Source organism: Hemibagrus wyckioides, linkage group LG19 (genome assembly GCF_019097595.1).
Source record: "Hemibagrus wyckioides isolate EC202008001 linkage group LG19, SWU_Hwy_1.0, whole genome shotgun sequence".
Classification (NCBI taxonomy): Eukaryota; Metazoa; Chordata; class Actinopteri; order Siluriformes; family Bagridae; genus Hemibagrus; species Hemibagrus wyckioides.
Genome location: NC_080728.1, coordinates 17,170,413 through 17,195,000, shown reverse-complemented (window position 1 = coordinate 17,195,000; position 24,588 = coordinate 17,170,413). Strand labels below are relative to the sequence as shown.

The 24,588-nt window shown below is 40.0% G+C and overlaps 1 protein-coding gene across 1 annotated transcript in view; it reads right to left on the bottom strand.

Annotated features, from left to right (window-relative positions):
* ninj2 (ninjurin 2) overlaps positions 1–24,588 on the bottom strand; it is a 35,799-nt gene extending 11,211 nt beyond the window's left edge. The window contains exon 1 of the mRNA XM_058416620.1: positions 24,447–24,588. Within this exon, the coding sequence (XP_058272603.1) occupies positions 24,447–24,479 (33 nt within the window). The 5' untranslated portion in view covers positions 24,480–24,588. The remainder of the gene's footprint in view (positions 1–24,446) is intronic.

Genomic DNA, 24,588 nt, shown 5'->3' with positions numbered 1-24,588 from the left:
AGTGAGACGGTGGGCTAAAGGACTTCCACTGTAGGAGAAAGTGACGCTTGGCAAAAACTAATAACTTCCTTCTGAACAAGTTCAACTGAGACATGTTTTATGCATGTCGCTCTCATATATCAATTTCGTTTGACTCACCTTTATAATTATGTATAATTTTTAATGCATTTTTCTCTAAAGGTGCCATGTTTAGTAACAGCTGTGTTAGTAGGAGTGTTGTCAGTTTTCCTCAGGCCATGTTCAGAAGAAAATATGAAGCTCTTGACATGCCATGTGATGAATTCCTGGACTCTGCTACCACCTGGCAGAAGCACAACATTGCTGTCCTTGCCTTTCAGCAAATGTGTGATCAGGTGTGTCTTTAGGGAGCGCATGGCCACGAATAAAAAGCAGACGGCGCAGCTGCGACTCGATCCCTGAATCCCTGCAATAAGGTGGACTTCTTTAGGTGGCTGCAGACTCGACTGCCTTCTTCACCCGTATCTAACACTCCACACTTCACACACTCGGCTAACTTGCCTTCTGTTCTCGAGTAACATTAGCGCTCATTACTAGCCATCAAAACAAACCCGTATACAGCTTTTATTACCAGCCTGGAGCCAGAGCTTATTAGTGATGTGGCTACTTTTAGATTTTACGCTTGTATACATTATCAGACATTTCAACGCTTAATGACATAATAAATGTCAAGCTGTTGATTGTGTAATCAGACGTCAAAACTGTCCAGACAGTCCGGCATATTCCAGCACGGCGTGTTTAACATGAGCGAAATGGGACGGATATATTTCACCCCTAAACTTAAGCACATCATCCAATCAGGAGCCAGACTTTGACATTGTCCTCGTTCCCTTCTTAATTGACTTAATTCTTGCAGGTCAGTTTGGAGGCCCTACATAAACAATCAAAAGTTTTACTGTTATAGAAAATGCCAGATCTTTTTAAGCACAATGACAAATCTATGTGTTTATGGCTTCAGTCCAGTCAGAATTATTGGCACCCTTCATGAAAATAAGGAGAACTACTTAAAGTTTAGAGGTAGAAGAATTAATCATTTAATAATCCCATATACAAAAGAGCACATTGATTGTTTTTTCAACATACCCCAAATTAAGAAGTCAGGATCATAGGTTCAGGGTCATCGCAGGGGCACAGAGCCTTGCTCAAGGGCCCAAAAAATGATTAGACCTTCTGACTAGTAACCCAGAGCATTAACCATTGAGTCACCACTTCCCCTAAACTAACATCACTCACATGTCGTAAGCTGGAATAGTTTTTACAATGATTCCTCTTCAGTAAGCATTTTATCCTGCTCAGGGTCACAGTGGATCCTGAGTATATCCCAGGAACACACGGGGCGTCAGACAGGAATACACCCTCTACAGGATGTCAAACATTCTCAGGCCATTATTCACACACATATTCTCACCTAGAGGCAATTTTTTATAACCTGCCATGTTTCTGGGATGTGAGAAAGCCGAGAAAGACACAAGGAGAACAAAGTGACCACAGAGCTGTCAGACAGTCACATTGCCTGCTCTATCACTATACCACTCTACATACACTATATTGCCAAAAGTTTTGGGACACCCCTACAAATCATTGAATTCAGGTGTTGTTTTTCAGAGGTTGGGCTCGGCCCCTTAGTTCCAGTTAAAGGAACTCTTAATGCTTCAGCTTCATATCAAGACATTTTGGACAATTTCCAAAATGTGAAACAATGGTCTTCATCGGGTTGAGGTCAGTCAGGTTCCTCCACACCAGACTCGCTCGTCCATGTCTTTACGGATCTTGCTTTGTGCACTGGTGTGCAGTCATGTTGAGACAGGAAGGGGTCATCCCCAAAAAGTTGGAAGCATGAAATTGTCCAAAATGTCTTGGTATGAAGCTGAAGCATTAAGAGTTCCTTTCACTGGAACTAAGGGGCCGAGCCCAACCCCTGAAAAACAACACCTGAATTCAATGATTTGGAGGGGTGTCCCAAAACTTTCAGCAATATAGTGTAACGCTGAAACATTAAACAATTAAAGGCTGTTTTTAAAACTATTGGCACCCAAATTACAATTTGGCAAATTCTCCACTGGAGAGTGTAACATCTTTCAGCAAACATGTCAAACGATGATGTTTTTAAATGTAATTCATACCAAATCCGGAAAGCGAGGCATTCATTGCACAATGATTTTCTATCCCACAACTATTTCTGTGTAGGCTTGGGTACATATCTGAAACCAGTGTCATGTTATTAAATCGATCTAGGGCTACATTTTAACCAAGTGGCAGAAGTAAACAACTTTTTAAGATATCTGATATTTAACAAAACACTGAATGCTGTTTTACAGTCTGATGTATAGTCCACTTTTCCTCACCATGCATGCCCATGATGTTAATCATAACCGAAAAGTTTCACAGTTTGACATGATTCTAATTTTACTTTATATCTGCAAACATTGTGTCGCGGTCATGTTTCTTTTTTCATGCAGCTCTTCGAAACAGCTGGCTGTAATGGAAGTGATGTTTCAAATGTTTATTATGAAACTGGAGATTAACAGATAATCTGTGCAGCTACATGGTCTCGACTCTCACAGTCCTTTCTCAGGACAGAGAACTGCCTGGGGAATCAAAACTGTCAGTTTAACCATCAGCGCTTCACTGTTCATTGTACAATGCCAATTACGAAGATCTGAGAGCGTTCGCAAATCTCGAAAAGATTTTTGAGGATAAATAGAAAATGTCAGTCAAGAAGAACCTGGAGATTCAGCACCTTGATTAACAATGGCCTTCATCTTACACAAGACTTATGGACGTACACAACACACACTATACACAAAGGCACGTACAGTAAAGGTAAAGGTAGCAAATCTAGCAAGCTTATGATTTTTGACATGTTGACCTTCAGTATAATGGGGTAAAAATAAATGTATGACATCCAAATTATAGCTTTCTGAGCATTCTGGCTCGAGCCAATTATCTCATTTACGAGGATGAGATAGTTTTGTTCTGTTAGAGGCCGTAAAACCCCAGCGCTTTTATCTTTAAAAGCCTGTGGAGCCATCGCTGCAGCGTTGTGTTGTAGCTGAGAATGGCGAGGAGTGCTGGGTAAAGGCAGATCAGATGGTATTTGTGATGACAGTTGCTATAAACATGCTTTTCTCTTCATACCAAACAGAGGAGGGGGAAAAGTGGTGGAGAGAACTGACATGCCCCTTACTTTCCCTCTGAGGCTGCTTCTGCAGCTGTCACTGCCCAGTGTATTCTCACACACACACACACACACACACACACACACACACACACACACACACACACACACATTTTCATTTAAACACTATTCTGCATAAGATTCACACTACTTTGGCTTGTTTTGTGCAACACGATCACATGTATATAAGCACAAAGGAAATTACTCCTACACGTAATGTCACCTGTGCAGATTTCCTGGCGCTTGGTTTATGTGTGTGTGTGTGTGTGGTGCTGTTTCCTGCTTTGGCTACAAAAAGCAACGCTGCTTGTTGTTGAAGCTATGGAGTGAGTGTGTATTCGCAGTGCGGTTGGCTTCATTTGAATGCATCACGCGGATGTGGCTGTATCTCCAGATGCTCTGGGATATGAGAGTGTGTGTGTGTGTGTGTGTGTGTGTGAGATGGTCTGATGACAATCGCTCTGGAGTACTGTCTTGATTCCAGAGATGAGGATGGGGGACATTGTTCTTCTGATGACAGCTTAAAAACATCAGTCACACTGCAAACATCACACACACACACACACTTTACTACCCTTGTCAGGACCTTCTGCTGATATGATTAGTAATTCAGATACTAGACCCTCACAATAACCTCAATAACCAAATGCCTATTTTATTTATTTGTTTATTTAATTTTATAAAACATAAAGTTCTTTTTCTTTTGCAGACCATCCAAATATCCCCACAAGGTCAAATCTCTCAGATATCCCTATCTTCGAGCGAACATTTGCTGCCCGACACAATATAAAAACATGCGCGCACACACACACACACACACACACACACGAACAGAGTGCCAGGATATCTGCACAGGTGGCCCTCTTATACTCCGTGAAGTAGAAATTTCCTCTGTTTTGCAAAGTATCTCTGTGTGTGTATATACAAAATTACTGGCACCCGTCCACCCTGTAATAAAATGGACATGAATGATTGTATAAAATAAACCCAGCACACAATGACTTCACATTTCTACTCAAACAATTAGAGACACTGCGTACATTTCTTCCATCGAGAAGAACAGCTTTCTGTAAATAAGTGCTTTGTAATTATTAACAACCCAGCAAATTACTCAGATAAATGCATGTCACCAAAATAGCCTGTTTAACTTGCTCTGAACTCCTGGTGTACGAAGAAAATGAAGGAAATGGAGGATTGCAAAATAAGCAACCTGAAAATCCAAAATCCAATTCTCCAAGCACCACTGAAACTACATGGAAACTCCAAAATCCAACATTTTATCCTTAACAAACCATAAAATCTTGGAGCTTTGGTGTGTGTCATGTCTAGTGGCTCAGAGGTTCCTGCTCCTTAGAAGACTGATGGTATCATGAATTCAGAAAACCTGGACACTTTACTTCAAAAACCTTGATTAATGTGGCAAAAGGTCAGAAATGAGACACTCTCTGACCTCTCTGAGATGTTTCCTTACAATCATAAACCTACTGAACTCACTGAACACTAAGTTCTATCTATCTGTCTATCCATCCATCCATCTATCCCCAATACAAACAACAGGGTGATGTTTCCACCATTTTGAATTGAGTCACCCATCATTCAGTACAGTGGAATCTCGGCATACGAATGTCCTCCCTTGAGATTTTTCGCCCTCAAGAATTGAAATTTTGCAAGAAATTTGCATCGGCATACAAAGCATTTTAGGCATCAAACGCTGGCTAAGTTGCGCGTACGTTCAGGAGCTGTTCAAAACTTGTTAGCGTCAGTGGAAAGCCAAGCAAAGCAGACTGAAGCGAGTTCACAAATTTTACAATATTTTTTCCGTCAGTGAAAGCTGTTTCTAAAGAGCCAACCCACAATACCAACGTTGCCTTCGTCATGCGTTCAAAAGCTAGGTGATTTTTCGGGTGTTTTTTTCTGGTTCAATCTGTTGACAGATTGGTGGTGTTGGTGGTCTGATCTATTTTTAGCCCAAGCTTGGTGACACCACTTCCTGTGAGGAGCCTTGACATGGAATGCTTGTCTTGGGTCAGTTCTTTGTAAGCAGCCGTACAGTTTACATACGCTTCATATTGGTCATATTTTTGGGTGGCTGGAACGGATTATCTGCATTTACATTATTTCTTATGGGCAAATTCATTTCACAATACAGATTTTCGCCTTAAGAACTCGCCTCCAGAACGAATGAAAGGTTCCACTGTACTTTTTCTTGTACATTCTGGGACACTTTAGGCCTGGGATCAGTTGGCACCTCATCTAAGGTGACCCCCAATTTGTCTCCTGGGATAGGCTCCGGGTTCCCTGTGATCCTGGGTAGGATAAGTGGGCCAGAAAATGGATGGGTGGTTGGATAAGAAACTTTAGGAACATTCACTAAATTTCAAGCCAAAAATGCCTTTGAATGACAAAACTGTAATTTTAAGCAGAAATGTCTTGGGATATGCCATTTTATGTTTGTTTTGCAATGTTCTTAGGATCTTTGGATGTTAACTTCATTAAAACCAGTGATCTGAATTTACATTTTCTTGCACAGATGGTCCTCTATGAGTATCTCCACTGTCTTTAAAGGAAAAATCTCAGGGCTCTATATATATATATATATACACACAAGACCTAAAAGGAGAATGGATGGCAAGGAACCTTTAATGGTATAAACATATATGCTTTTAGTGTAATCCATGGGCCTCCCCTGAGCTCCCTAAGCACTCAGAGAGAGAGAGAGAGAGAGAGAGAGAGAGAGAGGGCAGCTTTTTACTACCCCTCTCATATTACACTACATATTGCATTACACATTACTCCACAGAGCTGGAATATGGAGGTTATTATAGCCAGTAAGACCCCTCTGAGTGAGCTCATGACCTCATTCTGACCTGTCAACATGTCTGCAAAGTCTCATTCCACTCAATAATTGACAAGGAAGTAGCACACCCTGCCGCCTGGTGGGCCGTCCTGGGTGATTTCAGATGTGCTTGTGATACCATCTGAATACGGAAATAGGATGTGATTCATGTCAGAGGTATCGCAGTGATGGGATGAAGCAAGAGGCCGGATTAAGAGGATGATGTAAATCTGGAAGAGAATCCTCTTGACTAAGGATCAGCTGGATCTTTTTTTCCAATCTTCTTTTTATGTTATCAGACAAAGCATCACCTTATATTGTGTGTACAACCGGGACAGGTCTGAGTTTTCGAGGCATGGACTCCACAAGACCTCTGAAGCTGTGCTGTGGGATTTGACTACAAGGAATTAGCAGCAGATAAGCACAGCAGATCAGCACATCCTTAGATTGAGATCTGGGTGATTTGGAGGCCAATTCAACACCTTGAATTCTTTGTCATGTTCCTCAAAACATTCCTGAACAATTTTCAGTAGCATCATCCTGCTGAAAGACGACACTGATATTATGGAATATCATTGCAATTAAGGGTTAGCTGGGTGTGCAGCAATGTTTAGGTAGGTGGTTCATGTCCACATGAATGCCAGGACTTGAGGTTTCCCAGAAGAACCCTGCCCAGAGCATCACACTGCCTCCACCAGCTTTCCTTCTCCCCAAGGCTGTCCACATGACGTAAAAGAAAACATGATTCATCAAACCAAGCCACCTTCTTTTCATTGCTCCATGGTGCAGTTCTGATGCTCACTTGTACACTGTAGATGCTTTTATGAGTGGAGAGGGGTCAGCAGGGGCACTCTGACTGCTCTGCAGTTACACAGCAAGCTGTGATTCTCAGATTCTTTCCAATTTTTTCTGCTTACAACATATTGACTTCAAGAACTGACTGCTCACTTGCTGTCAAATATATTTCCCACCCTTTTACAGGTGCTACTGTAACGAGACAATCAATGTTATTCATTTCACTTGCAAGTGAGTTTTTGGTAGCACTTTTATGCTATAACTTTATAGTTATAGGCTGTAATTGATATGAACTATGATGCACTCACATTGAGTTGCAATGCAAGTCATAAAAATAAAAAAATATGTTATAAACACTATCTATGAAGTCAGATAGTAATACAACATAGACATAATATCTAATTAATCTACTGACCAAACATCAGACAGGCTTAAACAAAACACTATGGTATTGTAAAGTAAATATATTGCACATGGTATTGTTATAAGAGATACAGAAATAAATCAGAACTTTGATTGAGGGTCTGTGATTTTTAAAAGATTTTGTAACAACAGTTGAAATCACAATCAATCATTTCCAATGTTATTAAATTAAAAATATAAAGCAATGAGCCTGTTTGACTGGATACCTTATTTAAATGGGTTTAATGCAAACTATCCATCCATTGTCCATCTTATCCGGAGCTGGGTCGCGGGGGCAGCAGTCTAAGCAGGGATGCCCAGACTTCCCTCTCCATAGCCACTTCCTCCAACTCTTTCGGGGGAATTCCAAGGCGTTCCCAGGTCAGCCGAGAGTCCCTCCAGCGTGTCCTGGGTCTTCCCTGGGGTCTCTTCCCGGTGGGGCATGCCAGGAACACCTCCCCTGGGAGACGTCCAGGAGGCATCCGAAACAGATGCCCGAGCCACCTCAACTGGCCCCTTTCGATGTTGAGGAGCAGTGGCTCTACTCCGAGCTCCTCCCGGGTGACAGAGCTCCTTACCCTATCTCTAAGGGAACGCCCCGCCACCCTACAAAGGAAACTCATTTCGGCCCAAAGCTCATTACCATAAGTGAGTAGGAACATAGATTGACTGGTAAATCTTCTTTACCACAACAGACCGGTACACAGACCACATTGCTGCTGCCACTGCACCAATCCGTCTGTCAATCTCACGCTCCATCCTTCCCTCACTCGTGAACAAAACCCCAAGATACTTAAACTCCTCCACTTGAGGGAGGAACATCCCTCCAACCTGGAGGGACAAACCACCTTTATCCGGTCGAGAACCATGGCCACGGATTTGGAGGTGCTGATCCTCATCCCAGCCGCCTTGCATAAAACTGATTACTGCTTAATAATGACATCAGTTTGAATCAAATGTGTACTGTCAGTACATTAAGTACATTATGGCAGCCACCCTTTTCCAGAGTAACTTACATTTTTATCTCCCTGAGCTACTGAAGGTTAAGGGCCTTACTCAGGGGCCCAGCAGTAGCAGCTTGGTGGACCTGGAATTCAAACTCATAACCTTTCAATTAGTTATCCAACACCTTAACCACTGCGCTACCACATCCCCAGTCCCCAAGCAGTAGAAAGTTCAGGAACAAAAATAAAGATAAAACTGTGCAGAAGTAAATAATGAGCCTAATATCTGACTAGTTCTTTCACTAGAGGGTCAATAGAATTAGTTTTACAGCTAAAGGGAACCCTGGTTTCAAAAAGCATTGGCTTACAGTTAGTGTTGCATCTAGAGGTCAAAATAAGGAACCGCAACGAGGCTCACTGGGGCAAGAACCACTCTGCTGCATACTTGTTCATTGAAAGAGGATGTAGTAGCCTAAGGTGGTTAAGGTGTTAGACTACTGATTAAAAAGTTGTGAGTTTGAATCCCAGGTCCACCAAGCTGCCTCTGCTGGGCCCCTGAGCAAGACCCTTAACCCTCAATTGTATAAAATGAGATTTAAATGTAAGTTGCTCTGGATAAGGATGTCTGCCAAATGACAGAAATGTAATGAAAGATGTTTATGGAGTAAGAGACCTGTGTGAACCTAGCATAATAATACACTAGACTGTCGTCTATAGCATACGTCAGGAAAGAAAGCTTCTCATGGATATAAAGTGTGTTCGTAAGTAATAGAAACAATCTGTGCTTCAAGGTTACAAATATATTCACAGCTCATTCTATGCATACTGTAGTAATCACTGAAACCTTTATTTTTTATCTTGTTTTCATCCATGATGTCATTGTTGGATCCGTTCCTATCAGTCGAACTGGACTCGTGGGTGTTTTGCTGGCATGTGGTGTAGCAAACATTCTGTCATTCAGTGCTGGCAAACAAGCCTGTCATTTCCCTTACAGCAGGACATGATGTTCAACACCCATCCAGAGAGCCTGTCCAGCTGTGACCCCATGTGTAAAACACACACATACACACTTGCAGTCCTAGTTTTCTTTTCCAGCACCATCCAGTCACCTCATATCACTCACTATCCCTTTTTTCCCTTTCTCTCCCTCCCTCTCTCATTCTCTATCTCCCCTGAGTTCGTTCTGTTTTCTTTCCTCACAATAACATGTCCACAGACAAGCCAACTGGTTTCACGAGCTTCACGTAATACAGTCCCCTCCGAAAGTATTGGAACACTTTTGTTTTGTTTTTGTTACACACTGAAGGCATTGCAATAACGTCATCAAGGCCAGGGCTCACTGATAATCTGAAACTGTTGCATTCTTCATCTGTTGCCTTTCCAGGCTTCCTACAGTCACTGTTTTTTTTTTCTCTCTTTATTCTCCTTTTCAGGAGGTGAAATGCGGCCTAATTGAGTTAAAGTGATCGACTCGGCTTTAACGATGAAGCCATGTCCTGATCCGTCATCTTATATTCGTGTTTTGATCTCAGACCCAAATGGTTTATATGTCAGTCTGTATAGCAAAAACAAATGAATTAGGCTTGCCGTTCCAAAACTTACGGAGGGTACCGTATACTTGTCTGGCTCTACTGCAGTTAGAACCTGATATTGATATACACAAATCCTTTCTTGACATTTCCTTGATAAGCCTGTCATGTATTCACTGTAAAATGGCCATTTCGCTCTTTGCATGGCATCTATGGCAACCTGGATGTGATAAGAGTCCAGTGACTTCACACAAATGGGCACTTTTTTCCTGGTGTCATCATGTTTATGGTCTTACTGACCCAAAATAACAAAACAGGATCAAACTCAAGCCGAATCGGATTTTTGAAAGCACGACATGATTATGTTCTATCGCCTTCATATTACCAACTAAAAGATATGCCAGTGTTTGGGATATGTCCGTTCCTGGTCTGCACGGTGTGAATATCTGGGTGTGCCCTGAATAACAGAGCTGGGTGGATCGAAGAGGAATAGCCGCAGTGTTGGTGGTATTGGAATTGGAAAGCACCCGAATGCTCGGCTGTTTGAGTCATTGGTCCTGTGGCCCAGTGGGCTGGAATGTCTTTCAGTCTGGATACAATTAAAACCAGAAATACGAGAATGCATTCCTTTTCCTCCAGCCAACCACCATGGGGGGCAGTGCTCTATAGCCTTGTGTGTGTGTGTGTGTTAGAGAGAGAGAGAGAGAGAGAGAGAGAGCACACTCAGAGCCAGAATTTCTGCACAAAGAAGTGGTATCAGATTACCTCATGATGCATCACTTCGCTCAGAAAGGCATAAAATCCCATTTGGCTCTGAAGTGCAAAGTGTGTGTATCAGCAAACAAAAGTCGGTATCACACTCACTGCAGAGAGACTGTGGATTCCTGAATGAGTATATTTTTGAATTTGACATGCTGGAATGTGTCCCAGGGCGATCAGTACAGCTTTTCCGTCCTTAGGGGGGATGTTACTGCATGTGAAATCATTCTCATAAAAAAAAAAAAAAAAAAAAAAAAGAACAAAACAACATGGGGATCCTATACAAGAAAAAACAAACAAACATGCTGTAAAATTGGCTGGAGATGGATCATTTCAGCTTCGGTCACTTCTCCACTTCGGTCACTTCTCCACTTTATGCAAATGAGGTACGATGATATGAAACGACAAATGATCGGCTCGAATGATTCTTCGGACCAATCATCCGGTTCCTGTGTGAATTCATTTAAGCTCCTAAATTATAAAATTTACAAAACCAGTTTTATAAAAACTGGTTTCATCATATCCTGTCATATATGACCTTTTGTTACATGTATATATATATATATATATATAAGAAAGATATGTATTAAAAGGAGGTAGATTGGTTGTTTCTGTAGATAGTACAGAAAGCTTGGGCTGAAAATTACCTCAAAATTAATACAAAGCCTGGTATGTAACATGCAAATGAAAGAAATAAATCTTACACTAATGAAGGTGTTATTTAGTATGTGTTTTGAAGAAGAAGATCTAGGTATATTCAATTCAATTTATTGGTATAGCACCTTTTACAATGGACATTGTCTCAAAGCAGCTTTACGAAAATAGAGAAACAGAGAAAGGCGAAAAATAAATTATTAGACTAATTTATCCCTATTTTATACATGATATACAATATGATATACTTTTAATTACACTTTCTACATAGGCTACTAAACGTTACTATATGTTTATTACATTATTATACAGTATGCCATATCATATTTGACTATATTCTACTTTTCCTATATTTTATAATAATATTCTATTTTCTCGATTTTTTTCTGTCATTAATTGTTGCACTTGGGGACGAGTAACTAGAGAAAATACATTCGAATAAACGGACGCTTTCCAGAAGATGACGAATACAGGACCTGGAACGTTGATGTAGCTAGTAAGGTTATTTGAGAATATATTTAACATCCATTTTAAACAAAAGTAAATCATCTATAGTTTAGTATATTGTGTCTTGTAGGCTGTACCTTTTACATGATGGCTAATAAATAGTGACACATGAACGCCCAGAGGTTCACGGGAAGATTGATGGCATCAACAAACTCACAAACACCTGAATAGTTTAGCCTGGAGCTGGGATGCCTCTGCCAGGTGGTTAAGACTTAGACAGAGCAGACAGAGCTTTCAACAGGATAATGACAAATATGCTCCAAACAATCCATAGAGAAGTGATTAGAAGACTTTATTTCTGTCACATATACTTCACAACACAGTGAAATTCTTTCTTCACATATCCCAAGTTTGGAAGTTGGGGTCAGAGGTCAGGATCAGCCTTGATGCAATACCCCTGGAGCAGCAGGGAGGGTTAAGGGTCTTGCTCAGGGGTCCAACAGTGACAGTGCTGAGGCTTGAACCCCAATTTTCCAATCAGCAACCCAGAGCCTTTATACAACTAGCACATATTTTATACTACCTGCAATAGCTTTATCTGTTCATTTGTTGTACATATATTTACATAACCCTGAACCCTGACGGAAAATCTCTTTTAATCTGAATCAAACACAGACGTCCACACGCACCAAGATGTGAATATAAAGAATCTTGAAAGGTTCTGCATGCAAACTGCACAGAGTGTTCCTTTATAAATGTCTCCAACCTTCTGAAAAAGCCACAGAAATCTCTGTGCTGTTATTCTCTTTAAGGAACTTTCCGAATATTAACCGTAGGGGTGCCAATAATATTCAAACACTGTTTTCACTTACTTGAAAAAATACTGTGTTTAAATCAAATGACACAGCGTGCAAATGCAAATTACACACCTAGAACACCACACATTCTATTTGTTCTTCATCCTATATGTGAGTTTTAGCTCATTTTCTCAAATCAAGAATGCTAATCATTTGGAAATCACTGATACACCAGTACAACCACATACTGTGCCTCAAAGCTACAGCAACATCTAAGATAATAAGGAAGGAAAATTAGAAATATTGACAAAATTATAAATGTTAACCAGAGCTAAAAATATAACAAAACGCCAGCTGACTATCCGGATATTGTTTTGAGCAGCATTAACATACCTAACAGCTAAAAATGTGATTAAACTGCTTTTTACATAGTTAGTGAAATGATAGCTACTTGCTCTTTAGATTGTTTGTGTTCATAGTTTCTTGTTTTGTGGTTAAAAATTTGCTATCTGGCGTGATCCGGCCTCAAATCTTAGCTAGTGGCAAAATTAGCATTCTTCAGGGTGTCAAAACAAAATGGCCGCCATTGTATTTTTAAGCTGTTTAAGACACTACCTTTATCTCATACAGCTGCTATGGTCTGAATAGAAAGCGCCTTAAGTGTTGCTTTGAGTTTGTTTTCATGGTTTATGGTAATGAATACAGAAAGTGTGTGTGTGTGTGTTTCCTGTCCTTTTATGTGAAGGAATCTCTCACTATAATTCAAACTTAATGAACAAACCACTGTTTTGCTGCACCGTTCTCTCGTTATTGCTATTCATGTCAACAGTAAAATCTGGAAAAGAAGAAAAATCTTGTCTCGTGATGCCCTGAAATTGACAAATTCATTTAACGGAAAACAGACATTTTGACGTTTTGTGCCCCCCCCACCAAATATTCCGCTACCCACTATAAAGAACAATACACGTATCTAGTAGCTCGTCAATAAAAGTGCCAGATACGGAGTTTGCTTGTGGAGATGTAATTTGATTGAGAGTCCTTTTGACGGTTAGCGACTTTGTAGACTCACTCTCGGCACATCTGACACTTTTTAATACTGCTTTCTTGTTTTAAAGCCTGCTGAAGTACTCGCTTCGTTGCACATGTACACACGCAGAGGAGACTGGTTTCAATCATCATAAACTCACACCGCTCGAGCTCGGGTTTTGGCTGCCGAGGCTCCAGTAATGAGGTAAAGGCCACTGGGCCAGGCCGAGTAATAAATCGGCATCATGTCATCCCACCGTTCAGCCCACACAGATACACAACTCATCTCTCTATACAGACACGTGTCGGCTTCCAAACTATTGCCGTGTTATCCGGAGAGCAACAGCTGCCCCCCTCGATCCTGGGTCAGGAGACTCAAATATGTCATCCATGAAGGGAATGAACAGCAAATGAGCCGCAAATGCTCTCTAAAGAGTATCAAACCAAGGGCTTTCTTTATTCTCTTCTGTTCAAGCTGGTGTAATGCTACCTCCTTTTTTTTTCCTCTCAACCATCAGCTCATATTTTACATGTAATCCTATGGGATGCTTTTAAAATGTGTTATGTTTTTTGTCCACAGTGGGCTGGTTTGTGTCAAAGTTTGGGAAAAAAAAAAGTGCTGAGAGACATAAAGCACCATTTTGTTTCCGGCAAGCTAGAAAAACAAACATGGAGGACTGGTGAAAAAAATTCCCATCATAGAGAGTGAATATAAGGAGATTTACAAGATTTAAAAAATATTTCCTAGACAATATTCTGATGTTGCGATATAATAGTGTGTCTAATAAACTGGTGTCTATTTTTTGGGAAATTGATGAGAATCTGATATGAAAACAAATGTCATCATAATGAGTGAATATTAGGAGATTTACAAGATTTAACAAAAAAAATTCATAGACAATATTCCACAATATAAAACATAAAAATGTCCGCTATTTTTTGGGAAATTGATCAGTTTGTGATATCCCACTTTTGGCTTCAAATCTACAGTGAAGGCAAAAAAAACTTCTTATCACCAGAGTTACACCAATCTTTATTGCTTTGGAGTGAAAAACGTCAACAGACAACATCAAAAATCTCAGAAGACTGAGAGTCTGGACCCTGACGATGCTGCAGCCGTTCATGGCCAGGAGTCGAGAAAGAAAAAGTCATGGAGTGACACTCATGGGTGGAAAGCGTGTTCCTGTTAATCATAGTGATACAAGGCAACCGTGGGCGTCTGTGAGCTCATGTATGTGGAAGAGGGCAGATTTCCTCTGAGTGTGTTCCTCAGTATGAGCAGCAGTCTGAAAATATGTGGTTGGCTGGCTTCATGTGTCTTAGAGGAAGCCATGTGTCTGGGTTTTTCTTTCTGTGTGCTCAAATCCTCTTGGGAAGTTGGTACAGTATTTATGAGTGAGAAAGTCGTTATTACAACACGAGGTGTGTTCAAGTCGGAGCAAGATGGAGGAGAAACAAAAGTTTTCCAGACTCCGTAGAACAAGCAATGTACATCAGGTCTTTTTAATCCATTTATAATTATCATTACATTGTGATCAAATTGTTTCTCCCCTGATGGTCCATAAATGTGAACTAATTTGCTTGTATTTAAATGACTTTCTGAATAAACCAAACACATAGTAACTGAAAATAAGTGCAATCCGCTTCTGAGAGCGTCCTCATGTAAGCAGGACTTTGTCGTGGCGTTCATGTGCGTTCAACTCGTAACTACCATCATTCCAAACACACCATTAGCCTTCACCCTCCCAGTTCGGTGACGGCTGTATGATAGATGAGAGCTGGCTGGAGGAAGGGGACAGGAAAGTGACCACAATTCAGAGAGAAATAAATCTTTATTATTCTTTTTTATTAAGTGATAATAAAGAATATAATATAGATAGCAAACTAGACTAGTTAATTGATTAATACTAGCTGGTGTTTCTCTTGTAAAAAAAAAAAAAAGAGTGTGAGAGCATCATTAGTGAAAGAGTCTGTTATATAATACTCTGTAAAACTTATGAGCCTCATATATTCCAGCAGTAAACCTTAACTTAAAGGGAAGCATGTCTGATGGTACGTATATGAAGCTGCCCAGTCCAATGATCAGAACAATGAGAACATCTGCCTATGATGTTAAAAAAAAGCTAGTGTGATCACCTCTAGCAGCTCATCAGGCCTCGCTTCTGTATGAGGCATCTTAGCATGGGATAGCGCTCCAGGGGTTTCCGGTCTTTCATGGAGAAGCCCCCCGCTGGTTTCCCCGCCTTCTGCACACTGCCTTTCCTTCCTTCCACTTTCTGGGATAGGCCAAGAGACACGTTCTGTCCCTAAAGCCCAGCAATGGCCCAAACTACTCTGTGCAATTCAGGAAACTCATACCAGCACAAGCCAACCACCAGAGAGACAGAGAGAGAGAGAGAGAGAGTGACAGACAGTTAAACATGGAGAGAGAGAAAGAAAGAGAGAGACAAAAAGAGAGACAGACAGACAGTTAAACACACAGAGAGAGAGAGACAGAGAAAGAGAAAGGCAGGCAGACAGACAGGGAGTTAAACACACACACACAGAGAGAGAGAGAGACAGAGAGAGACAGAGAGAGAGAGAGAGAGAGACAGACAGAGTTAAACAGAGAGAGAGAGAAAGAGAGAGAGAGAGAGAGAGTGACAGAGTGACAGACAGTTAAACATGGAGAGAGAGAAAGAAAGAGAGAGACAAAAAGAGAGAGACAGAGAGCTAAACACAGAGAGAGAAAGAAAGAAAGAAAGAGAGAGAGAGAGAGAGAGAGAGAGAGAGAGAGAGAGACAGAGAGAAAGGCAGGCAGACAGGCAGGGAGTTTAACACAGAGAGAGAGAGAGAGAGAGAGAGAGAGACCAACCAACAGCATGCCAAGTGAGCAGGACAGGATACTGAGAGGTGTGTACATGTCCAGATATAGTGGTCAGTCATGCTACATAAAGCACGTTCACATGTCTTGTTGAAAGACAAGGAAAGCCATACATATCTACACTTTAAATATATCCTAAGCTATAGTGCATTTACTATCAGGGCTGGAATTATCATAGAAGAAGTACTTAAGTGTAGATATGGGTACTTAATAATACTCAAAATCTTAATCCATAGTAGAAGTAAGGAGTAAAAATTGAATGAATGGATGTTAAAATTCATCTACATTTGAATATATTGTTTTTCAGCATGTACTCAAATCTCTTTATTAGATATTTTTCATCATTCATACACCGTCAAAGTTTATTCTCATCACCGCTGACAGATCAATCCCTCTATGACATTCGCAGAAGATTGCAATTTATCCCAATGACTGCAGATATTCTGCAGATTTGGTTTGAGACACACCGCGTGATAAAACACAACATGTGTTCAAGCCCAATCTCTCTTCCGTTCACGTGTGTGCAACATGAGTACAGCTCTGATAGAAAGCCATTACATGTGTGTCTTTATTTGGAGGAGTTGAAAAGAAGAATCATGTGCTTTGCTTGCAGTTTTACCAATTCAAGTAGTTTCTTGTAAAACAAAAAAGCACCAGCTCTCTCAAACCCTGGTGAAAAATCTCTCCATTGCAAAGCGAAGATGATAAACAACTGATAGCAGAATGGTAATCGACTTATAGGACGTTTTCAATCAGTAGAAACAAACGATTGATTGTATCGGGCGAAGTCTGATCTAAAACGAGTCTGTTTAGCTTTCAGTGTGATTTAGACGTGTGTTTTTCCCTCTGTTGGAGAACCTTACACAGAATTTTACTGGTTGAAGATCAAATCTGAGCTGCTTTTTAGATGAACAAGCACTTGGAGAACATCTCAGAGAGCAGAAATGGGTTCGATATCAACATTTACTTTGAAGATACAAACATTAGTGTGGAAAAAACTAACCTGGAACTTTTCTATAAAAATATCGCTCCTAGCAGTCTAGAGAAAAACAGAAATCCTTCTGAAACACTACAAACTCTTAAAGTCCTGAGAGTCTACTTTCATATGAGCTTCATATTAACCTCCACTGTGGAGTGAGACAGGACAAAGACATTCAATGCGCAACATAAACACAACAAAAAGAGCAAAAGAGCATATTCCATATCTCCTCTTGGGGGAAAAACAACGTGAGTATGGTTTTTTTTCTGCTTGTAAAATTGACTTGAGTTCGAATCTGACACAGTCATACTAAACACCGTCTCAATTAGAGGTGAGGGACGAGGTCTAGCCTCGAGATCGTCACTAAGACGTGAAGTTTCCGCTACTGTGACCTAGCGTTCAACCCTGGTCAGATCGAGATGTTTCAAAGTCACAGATAACCCTAAATAAACATTCAGCAGAGAGACGTGTTGCAGTTGCAGTCGCACATGTCAGCGGCTCAGAGTTTCAGTTTCCTCTCAGCTGTTACTTTTTAACCGGCTTATCGCGGCCTGCTGTATTCTCGGCCTGGTGCGACATGTTGCGTGGACGTGCTACAAGCTGTTGCACATGAGTTACTGAGAAAAAAAAGAAAGAAAGAAAGAAAGAAAGAAAGAAAGAAAGAAAGAAAGAAAGAAAGAAAGAAAGAAAGAAAGAAAGAAAGAAGAAAAAAAACTGTTGTATCAGGTGGAATGTTCTTACCGAAAGTGAGAAATGCGCCATGGATATATCTCACTCTGTCCTCTCATGACCTCTGCACCTGACCTTTAACTCAGCGGTGTCCAAAAATGGTAGCCACCGAGGCATGTTTCTATTTTTTAACCTTCAGCTGAAGGTTCATTCATTCACTTTGTGAATGTTGCCATGTCTGAGGAAAGCAACCGAGACTAACGTGCAGCCGGTTGGCTCGGTTAAAGATGTCACGATTTGGGGGGGGGGGGTTAGAAATGAAATGCAGACGTGTGAAGCCCCTGCGGTGACCGTGTCAGTGTTAGGATTTCCCCAGAACTCTCACACCCTCTAAAAGATAAATTATGACCAGCTTTTACAACCCTGTATAAAATCACATCACACGCTTAACTTTCCACTGTATCATATTTCATAAGCCCTGCTGTGAAAATGTGAAGAATTTTGAAGGAAACCATTGTTCATGAACATTTAAAACCTAGGCTAGTTTAGCGAGTTTGTTTTCCGTATGTGTCATTGTGTTAATCTGGAAAAGCCCTTAAACGAACATGACAGAAATGCGATAGAAATTGTAATCTAAACACTTTATGAACCTTGTCATGTTAACGCCAGATATCTAGATCTGATTATTTTGCCTTTTCGTGTCCCTTCTGTTCATTTTGTTTCACGAAGCCCATTTCCGAAGGTTAACATAAATCCCAAATTAAATTCATCCAAGTTACTCAGAAGACAGGGATCATGACTTTGCACAGATTATATTATATTCCTATTATATTATATTATATATTTGTCTTTTGTTTTTTAACCATAGATTTGGAGGAAGCTGCCACCCAGTTACATCCAGCTTAAACCAAGCCCTCAGAAATACACATTATACCCAAATTCTAAACAAATATTATGCATAAACTGCTCTTCTACTTCTGTTGTTGTAGCTCATCCACCTCAAGCTCTGATGTGCGTATTGAGATGCTTTTCTGCTCACCACAGTTACTAGAGACTTCCTGTCAGCTCAGACCAGTCTGTTTCTCTTGTGGTCCGGCTGTGGTGTGTGAAAATCCCAGTAGAGCAGCAGTTTCTAAAATACTCAAACTAACCAATCTGGTACCAGCATCCATGCCATGTTACAGAGTAAAGTCACAGAGATCACACTTTTTTTCCCCCTTTCTGTTTCTACCTGAAGCTCTTGAGCTGAACCTGCATGATTTCATGCATTGCAATGCTGCCAGATGATTGGTTGATTGGATAATTGAGCAGGTGTTCCTAATAAAGTGGGCGGTTTGAGTATATGTACAGTAGTGTACATTATAGTGGTGTATATGTAGAGTGGTGTGTCGTATGTGACGTGTATGATGTATGAAGTGCTCTGTGTGCTCAGTAGCTTAAAATTCGAAATTAATTATATGAATAATAAATATCTAAACATTATTTTGTCTCATTTAATTCTCATTTATAAAAATAATTCACAGTAACATCCAGAAGCCTTGCAGGCAAAACCAGTAGGGTTTAATTAATGTAGGGTTTTTCCAGACAAACTCAGAGGTCAGGGACATTTATTTTCTTTTAATATAACAGACCAAGCAAACATGAAGAGAGAGAGAGAGAGAGAGCGCAGGGAGTTATGGTGCATCTGTGTGCGATTGCCTTTGCCTGGATATTATTTTTAAAGCGAATTAAAAAGTCTATTAATAGAAAAAAATTGAATCAGAAATGGATCCTAATATAATTTCAAATAATCAGTCACACATCATTAAATGAGTTTCAGTTTCAGATTTTAGATTAGATTTATTTTTAGGATTTAAATTTATATTGTATAATAATAATAATAATAATAATAATAATAATAATAATAATAATAATAACTGGATTTTTTTTTGGACCCTTGAACTGAACCATGTTTTTTTTTCACCATCTGTAAAACGAATAAAACACACATTTTATTGTTCAGAGGCCCTGCACTGGACTTCATATTTCCTCAGCTGACCTCGACTGAATCGTTTTTCAGACACTGGAAGCGCAGCGCAGCGATCCCGCTTATCCTGCCTCTGTAAATCTAATGATCTCAAACCCAAGTGCGTATAACATCACAGGCCAGAAATAAAACAAAGTAGAAATACGGTCTAATTTCATTAAGCTCGATGTGGGCATGCGGAGGAAGATTACTAACAGCTGCAAGGAGACTGGCTCTTACATTCCCCAGGCCGAAAGAAATGATCTAAGACTCCTGCAGAGAATTTGAGTACATCTGAGTACACCCAAGATCATCTGGAAAATAACTTAAGAGACATATTTTACCGCTTATCTCACACTGTATGAGAATGCTTCCCTCTGTTGCATTTCATAGCTCGCATAGTAACGGTGGATCAGTGAGAAAGGACGAAGGCGAACGCTTGGCGTGGTTGATATAGACGCTGTAGGAGCTTCGGTTCATCTACTGTTTTTACAGAAGTAGGTCAGAGAGCTGTAAAAATAACAGGAGGCATGGTTTGGTATGCACACTGGGAGTCATTAGGTTTATTAGCACGCTGCGAGAGATAACGGTTTCTTTTGATTTAGAACCATAGTTTGAGGAGTCCAAGCGAAAATAAATAAATAAATAAATAAATAAATAAATAAATAAATAGATAAATTCTCGCCCGGCTGCTCAGAACAACAGCAGTGACGATCACGTGTCTCAGAGTCTCCATGGTTACAAAACACAGGATTACTGTCACTGGGGTTAAACATTACTTAGAGCTAATGAACCTAATTGCTAATCACCACTCTAATTAACGCTGGTGTTCAGTATCCTACACTTATCCACTACACGAGCGCCAATGAGCTCTTCATTAACGCAGCTCCCAAGGTCATGTCTAGAAGTGCTAGATGTTTGGATGTCACAAGAAGAGGACGCTTTGTCGGTCAGGCTTTAGAGAGATACTTAGAGAGACTTCTGTTTGGCTGAGTGCCAAACCCTTCATAAATCACAATGTAAATGTACAAGAAAAAACATCGTTTGCAGTACACATGTGGAAGCACTCTTCTCCTCTTCGTACGGTAATCTTAACCGTCGCTGTAAATGTCCTAGTTGTCAGCGACGCCGCTAAAACCTGAGCCAGGATCCAGAGCTGTGGCCCAATTTCCATGCAACGGAATGCGTGAGACCGATGGCAATACTCTATTTCACAGATCTCAGCAGAGCAGCTACAGCCACCGAAGCGAAGGCATACAGAGGGAAAAGAAATAAAAGGAGAAAAGGAGGGGGGAAAAAAAATCGTCATGCACAAACTAAAGGAAATTCTTCACACTGTGGCTTTGTGGTGTTTCAAAAAGTGTGACAGTGCTTTGAGAAATGCCAAATCCTGCTCGGTTGCCCACAACAAAGATGGCCCAAAGTGGCACCAAGGTGCCAGGAGAGGACAAGCTGAGCTGGCAGTTCCCAGAAAGCAGCTGCCACTGGTCTGTAACTCACAGAGACGGTCAGAATGTTTCAGCAGCGGCCCAGGAGGAGACGGGAAAAGGTTCGGTGGAATTCAGGAAGAGGTGAGAGACTCTGGGAGATTTTTGAAGAAAATAACTAGCAATACACAAAGGCGAGACTCTCACTCTATTCATTCAAGGCTTGTCCTAAACCTCAAACTGTTTCCTTTTAAGCAACAAACAAACAGTAAAAGTGTTCAGTCTTCATCTCTGTTAGTTTAAAGCGACTTAGATACACAAAAGGCTTGAGTTACAATCAACATTTCATATTTCCTTTGCACCAGAACTGAATCAGTATGTTATTTTCCCACATTTCTTAAAGCAGATGAAACCCTTATTACCACTGCACTGGAAAAGGACTTATGGGATATTTTCAATCAGCGTAAGTCAGTCTGATTTATATATCAGTCTGATATATAAAATGAGTCTGTCGGCTTTCAGTGTGTTTTAGACGTGTGTTTTTCCCTCTGATGGATAACATTACATAGAATTTTACTGGTTGAAGATCAAATCTGAGCTGCTTTTTAGATGAACAAGCACTCTGAGCATCTCAGAGAGCAGAAATGGGTTCGATATCAACATTTACTTTGAAGAAATAAAACATTTCTGCGGAAAAAAAAAACAAACCTTGAACTTTTCTATGAAAAACAGAAAGTCCTGAGTGTCTACTTTCATATGAGCCTCATATTAACCACCACTGTGAAGTGGAACATGACGAAGACACTCAATCATCAACATGGACACAACAAAAACAGGAGAGTTAAAGGATGGGAAAAACAGATCATCAGTGGATTTATGCCCAGGGTTAGACACGGGGTTTAAAGACGACACTCTTGTCTGTAGATCTGTGGAAGGCATGAAGCATTAGCGTGTAACATTCCTGTATCTACACCCTCGGTGCAGATGGTTGCTTAAATCTGTCCTGATCTTCTCACCTGTTTGTGTCGAGATTCATAACATATGTCTAATATCTTTGTTCTCACAGCTGCTGAGTGTCATGCTATGGGATGAACATTAGCAGGCTGTGCTAATGAAAATCTTTTTTTTTTTTGGAAGATTTTAAATGGAGAGATTTAATGTGGAGGTGGAGTTCAGATCCAGCCGGAAATTCTGTGGATTTAGAGGATTTAATTTTCCCAGGACTGTATCACGAGTACTTGAATCACTGGGAAAAGTCGTAATGAGACTAATGAAAGTAAGGAAGTAAGATAGTTGAGGGGTATTAAACATGAAACAAGGATTCTGATGGATGCTGAATGTAAAGCTCACCACGTTAAACAGCGATAAAGGGATTTTTTTGTTTTTCTGATTAATCTACACTTTCATTGTAATGGACAGGTGAATCATTAGGGACATTTCTAGAATGATCGGCGCCCTTCATAGTATGTTTTCATAAATTACGGCACCCTGAACCCTCATTCTTTTGAGACTAGACTTACCAGATAGTTTTCAAGTACTATTCATATTGATTGACCTGTATTGCAACCAGGTTTTAGGTTCATTATCTTGTCTCGAGTCTTCATCTAATGGCAAATGGCTCATCAAGTCAAATCAAATCATTTCAATTCTTTCACATATTCATCATATACTCAGTTGTTTCTCATGGCTGCTCTCACTGACTGCTTTATTTTTATGACTGAAACATTCACACAAAAATTCAATGCTGCCAATAAATCATATGGAACTGGGATGGATGTATTTATAACACAAGACAATAAATATAGGGCGTGAGCCACTGGTGCAGAAGATAAACAACATCTGCCTCTTTTTATTGCTGATGCATTGAGTAAGTGATCACCACAGTACAAATGGGTTTTTTTTTCCAGTAAATAATAATTCTTCCGGGATAGAAAAGGCGAGGTAACTTCCGCATGTCACATGCATCGAATAAAATGTTTTTATTTGCAGCCTGATAAAAAGAATGAACTTCTTGTGTGATTTTTTTTTTATCATCCCTGTTTGTAGTATTTATTTATCTTTTATATATTTAATACACTCAAGGACTATCTGTCTCTTTTGATTGTATCCAGGTAGATGAATGTTGGTAGGATGTAAATGTAATACATCCTGATATTACTACATGACCTGGACATGGAGACAGAAAGCAATGGTTTATTTTAAATATATTAAACATTTTTGGGGATATCAGAAAGATCAACCATCTTTTTACGGGAAATAAAATAGTATTTTAAACAAAAATAAATACATAATTAATGAATAATTACATACATAATAAAATAAAATAAAATAAAAATAAAATAAATAACTAAAAATAAATAAATTAAATTAAATACATTTTTATCATGAATATATAGATGAATAATAATTATAATCAATATTACAGCTATTACAGCTAGTATTTATTATTATATGATTTTTTTTTAGACAGAAGTAAATAGTTTCTCTTCATTTGATTTGTCTATTTTTACATCCATTTTTTCCTCTTCAAGGGTGCCAATACTTCTAGGAGAGTGCTAGTCCATCAGTGATATAATGACCCTTTACAGTTTGTAGCCTCTTGACAGTTGAATAAACATGAAGGACCCTGACCTTCTGCTTGATTTACATCAGACCACAGAAATCCTTGCCGTATAAACTCGAGGTCACAGAATCGCACATAGAATGACCCAAAATGTACATATATAGATTTGTGCTATGTTTTTCTGGTGTTATGACCCTCAGCCCGGGAAAAAGAAGACTATCAGAGAATCGTGAGAATCCTCCTGACTCTAATAATTGTTTGTTAAATCCATGCTTTATTGATCTTGAGCAGCATTAAAGGTCTTGCAGTCTGTATCTAATTGATATTTTGCAGTAAGAAAAGAAAAGGAAGACCCTCTGATCGGCTCCTCCCAAACACAGAACATACTACACCTCTCTGTGAAAACAGAGAGAGAGAGGGAGAGAGAGAGAGGAGAGAACCGAGCAAGACGGAAAGAGAGAGAGAGAGAGAATGACTGACTCAGGAGAAGGAGGGAAAGTAATGTAACGTTGGATTCACCCAAAAATAAAGGAATTGAACACTTTCACAGCCTACCTGCATATCTGCTTGTCCCCTCGCTGCTGACATGGCTGATGATGACTCCTTCGTCCTTCGTACGCTCCACTCTTGTCTGCGGGGGAAAAAACGAACAGGGGTCGCTTAGAGAGGAGAAGTTGGCAAGACGCTTGTGAATAAT